General features: G+C 34.3%; 1 protein-coding gene across 1 annotated transcript; it reads left to right on the top strand.

The window, feature by feature from the left end:
• Positions 1-456: 456 nt before the first annotated feature.
• Positions 457-3,835, top strand: LOC145679716 (uncharacterized). Its single transcript, XM_081750283.1, has 3 exons — positions 457-588; positions 2,464-2,612; positions 3,618-3,835. The coding sequence occupies exons 1-3, from the start codon at positions 583-585 to the stop codon at positions 3,721-3,723; spliced, it is 261 nt and encodes an 86-aa protein (XP_081606409.1). The 5' UTR covers positions 457-582; the 3' UTR covers positions 3,724-3,835.
• The last annotated feature ends 1,597 nt before the right edge of the window (positions 3,836-5,432 follow it).

The raw sequence follows: 5,432 nt of genomic DNA, 5'->3' as shown, positions 1-5,432 counted from the left end.
GACCTTGATTTCATATTATTGTCATTTTAATTAGGCATTTTAAGCAATAAGAAAATAATTTATAAACATATTTTCATAATTTAAAATGGGACAAGTAGATTTGTTTTCACGTTAGATTTCATTTGTGTTACGTTTCTTTCAAGGAAAACTCTGAAACATTAACAAACAGTACTTTGAAATGTAAATAAATATATTTTAATTCTTAATAAGTGTGTTATTATTAGCACGTGCGAACGGTGAAAACAGGAAATTATATATCTATTGGCATCCAGCGTTATGATTATCGCATAGAAACCGATCATGCAGTGGAATAACTCGAATGGTGTGTCTGTTGGGTGGGGGACCACACCCATCCCCACTTCCTTATGTCTAGAAGGTTACTGCCCCTCCTTTTAGCGTTTTGTGGAACCATTCCTTTAACTGTAGAAAAATTTTTGCTTCTATCATTGTTCTATACTGCTGTTTTCAAGGTTAGTGCATTCGTTTTTTGTTGCTCCTTCATGCATATATAAACACACCGAAGAAACAGGTCCGTTACTACAGTTTCAGTGCAGGAATCAGTAGCAAAAACAGCCTCTCAACATGAAGGTAGGTGATATTCCGCCAAAAAGATTAATTGTAAAACTGCGTATGTCAAATTCAACAGTTTAAGTTGATATAAAGTACTATCGATTGGTCGAAGTGTAAGACCAAAGTATTTGGCATATAGGAGTTTTCTGGTTCGATTCGCGGTCATTTAATAGTATCCAATGGGATACAAATTGTTATGGAGCCCTTCCTGTTGGTCTATTGGCTAGCGCTCGATCCTGTTTTGCACGAGTTCCGAGTTCGATTCTCGGGGGGGATATACATACATTAGAAAATATATTAGAAAAGATTTGCGCTAATACTTGAAATCAAAGGATATTGGTAACTACTATAAAGATTATATACAGTAAATTATGTGTTTTATAGTATATATAATCCGACATACTCATTTGAAAACAATTGCTATTAATACAAGCTTCCACAAAGTTGCGGTAGGTTTTCAGAAACCTAGATTTCATTTCATTTATTTCTTTATGTTTTCATACCTATTACTGTATAAACATTGCAGCACGTTTTAAAAGATTTCAGCTAAAATATAGCATATTTATAATCCTTTACCAAAATTTACATGCACGGTGTAGAGAATGCTTGAATAGATACCGGAGGTTCAATCCATATGAGCTTGTGAACAACATTCATATTATCGGGATTGTTGTATTTCTGCTCTTTCTTTTCATTCCACGGTTGGCTTATAGAAATATCAACGGAACGTTAAATTACCTAGCTAAAGATTTTATTTGAAAAAGAGAAGTTTGCTTATCCAGTCCATTTTTGCTATTCAGTAGGTACGATACACATTTTTTTTATTTGATTAAGTGATGGCAAACCTGAAGACTCATTCAAGGGAATTACAAGGAGACCATAAGTACAATACAAAAAGAAGATGGATTTGTTTGTTTGTTTGTAGTTTATTGTCTCTTTGCGACACTGAGGCCTATGAGGTGTGAGTAAATATACAGTGTACTATCTGTACATCCAGCGGTAATCGAATTACGCACCAAAAACTAAAACGCTAACCATGTAGTGACGAGAAAGCTAGAAAGTAATTTTGTGTTTCATGTTTAATCATTTACGTGGTATCAGATTAGTTGATTTGATGTTAGTTACTTGTTTGGCACCAAATAATCTGTTAATTGTTTAAATGTCCAGCGAGACAATTTTAAAATAGAAATTCCATATTTACTAGCCCTTTCCATTTCCGTAATTCTGCGTTGAAACGTAATCAATTCAATGGCGGCTCTTTGAGGGAACTCACATCGATGAAAAAAAAAAGTACAATTTTATCGCTACAAGCTAAGGGAAGAAATCCTACCTGATGTTAGCAGTAAGGCATTAGTTAAGTTTTCTTCTCTTACCTTGTAATGATAAAATTGTAATTTTTAATGACTTCCCTCAAGAGCTGCCACTGCTGTAAAGAAATATGGCTGTGAAATTTAATGAAGTTTAGTCATTCAAATGTGAATTTACAGAACTCCGCGGCAAATAAGAATACCTACCCGGATTTTGAATCAAAATCTTCTTACCATCTACGGAGACATAAGTAAGTTTTATAGCTATTGCAATTGAAATGTGTTAGTGGTAGAGCGTTCACCTCTGGTGTGTGGGGTTCCTGGTTCGATCACAGTGAACTTTATGATGGACAAACACTGTGCGCGCGGATTTTCTCTTGGTTCTTCCGGTCTCTTCCACTTTCTTTATACCACCATTACATTCAATCTTACCATCACCGTCTCCTTTATCCTACACGGCATAACCGCGGGACGTAAATCTGAACGATTTCACTTTTTACAATTGAAGTGTAAAGGTTCTAAGTGTCATTAATTCTTCAAAATTTATTACAAAATCTCATTTTCTTTCTTCTCTTGTTTCTTTCAGTACGTCATTGTTCTTTTCGCCATCTTGGCTGTTGCCTCTGCCCAGATCCTCTTGTCTGGTGTTCCAGCACTGAGATCCTATGGATATGGTGTTGTAGCCGCTCCAGCCATCGCTCAGACAGTCGTTGCTGCTCCAGCTATCCAACCAGGGTAAGTGATTTAATAATTTGATAAAGAGTTTTGATCAGTACTTTTAATAAAAAAGGATGAAAGAAGATAACAATATTAAGGTGAATCCTAGTCATACCAAGAACATGAAGAAAATGTACATTTCGTACTGGCGATTATAGTGCCTTTGGGACCCATTATTGTAACATGAGCGGAATCTTTATCGATGCCACTGAGTACACTTATGGCATTGGCAAAGTTCTGACTGACAATGCAGTTACGACACTAAACATAAGAAAGAAAATAGAAGACTCAGTATTTTGCATTGTATTTGTAAGTTACTGGTGTTATTAAATATTGTTTTGTAAGCTGCATATAATATAGGGGTGCATCATTTTTATATACTCAGCAAAACAAAAAAAAGAATGAATGTCCTTTGGTCTTGCTGACTCTTTAAGAAAAATTATTGCGCCTACTGAAATTATCTTTACATAGAAATAAAGCAAATAATAGGTATACAAAAATGCTAACATTTCAATAATAATAATAATAATAATAATAATAATAATAATAATAATAATAATAATAATAAATGCTTGCGGCACCACCATAATTTAAGTAAAATTTGTCCAAAAACCATATTACAAATACTTGACTTTATCATAGGGATTAACATTACAATGCCCGCTTCAGTTGGAATCCTTACGCAGAGACGAGAAATTGCACTCTATTAATTTTAACAAAATGGGTCTAAATTTCCCTAACCCTAAGCTAACTAGCCCTACCCTACCCTACTTATCCCTACCTTACTCTAATCTACTCTATTATACGCTTTTAAAGCAGTCCTACTTATCGATGTGCAACTGGAGCGTATATTGTAAAGTTTACCCCATAATAGTTAACCAATAATAGTTTTAAAATATGAATTATTTGAAGCACTACCGAAATGTAACCAAAACCAGTTCAAATTAATAAATAATATACTTACTACATCAACATAGCTTTAACCAATGTTTGTAAAATTCCATTGTTTTCTTTCTCTTGCAGATATGTGGCTCAGACTCGTGGCTCCCTTCACACCGCTCCTCTTCCAGCTGGATACCCATACGCCAGCCATCATATCAACGTTGCCCCAGCTCCAGGAACCATCTAAATGGAAGTGGCATAGTTGCAGTCTAAATTTCGAAATACGGCCCAATTATTGTTATTCGCTGTTTTATTTTTTTCAAAACAAATTTGTTAAAAAATAAACAGTTTTAAACATATGTCTCTTCTGTTTTTGTTTTTTTTTACTCAATTCCCAATTTTGTTAAAAATGTCGTTTCTTCTATTAAAAGGTAAGAAATACATAACGGAAACAATGTGATATCAAATTTCGATAGGTATTTGATTATAACTTGATAGTTCAAATTTTCTAAACAGAATTATTCAAAATTCTTGGTAATATGAACATGTACAATTATTTTCGTTTTTTTTAAAAAAAATTGATACACTACAAACATAACTAAAGAAAAATAACTCAAGATTTGTATTGCGTGGTTTCTTACTCATGCATTTCATTGTTATGTTTGCGCTCCCGGGTTCGATTCCCGGTGAGGTCACTCGGTCGAAAAAGTGTAAAGAGTTTTTTTCAGGCCAGCTACCCTGAATGAGGTTTCCTTGGGTTTTTCTCATTCACACCAGGCAAATGCCGGGGTGGTACCTAACTTATAGGTCCCAGGCCGTTTCCTTCCTTCTCCAATCCTTTCTTCCTTCCCTTTTCCCGGATTGTGTGCTCGCTGAGGGACGTCATCCCTCAAATCGTGACGGGCTAAATGGCCTTAGATACCGAAATTCCAGAAATCTAAATCCTAAATCATTATTATGTTTTGATTACTATCGTAACTCAAGGTTATGTCCAAATTGTTCGAGGATATGTATCACAAGACAAGATTGAATGTAATACGTAATTTAGCAAATATTAAAATTTAACCACTAGTAATGGTGTTCGTTCCTCTGGAATGCAATAAGTTATTACCCACAATATTATTACTATTATTTGCACTCAGAACTTAATATTAATTTAACACAGTAATTCCTGAGATCGGTTCAAATCACTTAACGAACCTAATTAAACTTACTGAGGTATTCTGACAGAAACAAAGAAAAATGCAACTAATATTTCTTGAAGCGTAGTACAAATCGGTTAGTTTCTGAAAGTTGGATCTTGAATTACATTGTGTAGAAGATGCAGAATGTAAGAGAACTATATATGTATTTACGACATAAAATACTATTACCAATTTTAAATATGGATCTAATATGTCGACATGATAATACATGCGCATAATATTGAAAATCCGGAATAGAGTGGAATAACTTTATTTCACATTAAGATCTGGAATTTCAGAAAGAACTCACATTTCAAAAAATGAAAAGCTTATTAATGTATTCCCCATACTTTGAATATATGTAGTAGAAAGTAGGGCTGCCCATGAGATGAGGCAAGTCCGAATTCTCGAGACGAAATACGAGATGATACATCACTTTCACGATACCTTTCCGAGACGAGAACCCTCAAATCTTCTAGCGTAGGCAATTCTAATAGAAGCATTCTGTCTATACAGATAAAATAGTTGTGAATCAGAAATCTTTCCCTTCTATGAAAAAATTCAATTAAACTTCAACATTAAAATTAAATGGACTGAAATCTTCCGTTTAGCGTCTAGGCGATGTCACTGTAGGATAAACGGGACGGGTAATACGAGAAAAAGTAGATACAAGAGAAATATTGTGAAAGAATTAATAAATCAACGGCTAAGGGGACGAAAAAACGAAGAAACTAAGAGGAAACGAAAGAATTCCTAGGAAACTCACAGATGT

The sequence above is a fragment of the Thermobia domestica genome, chromosome 2 (assembly GCF_964235325.1).
Source record: "Thermobia domestica chromosome 2, izTheDome1.hap1.1, whole genome shotgun sequence".
In the NCBI taxonomy this organism is placed as follows: domain Eukaryota; kingdom Metazoa; phylum Arthropoda; class Insecta; order Zygentoma; family Lepismatidae; genus Thermobia; species Thermobia domestica.
Note: the sequence above shows the minus strand (reverse complement) of the source record. Positions and strands in the feature narration are given on the sequence as shown.

What these genes read in the sequence shown, in the direction of transcription:
- LOC145679716 (XM_081750283.1), top strand. An exon ending in GCTCCAGCTATCCAACCAGG is followed by an intron (nt 2,613 to 3,617) that starts GTAAGTGATTTA and finishes TTTCTCTTGCAG; the next exon opens with ATATGTGGCTCAGACTCGTG.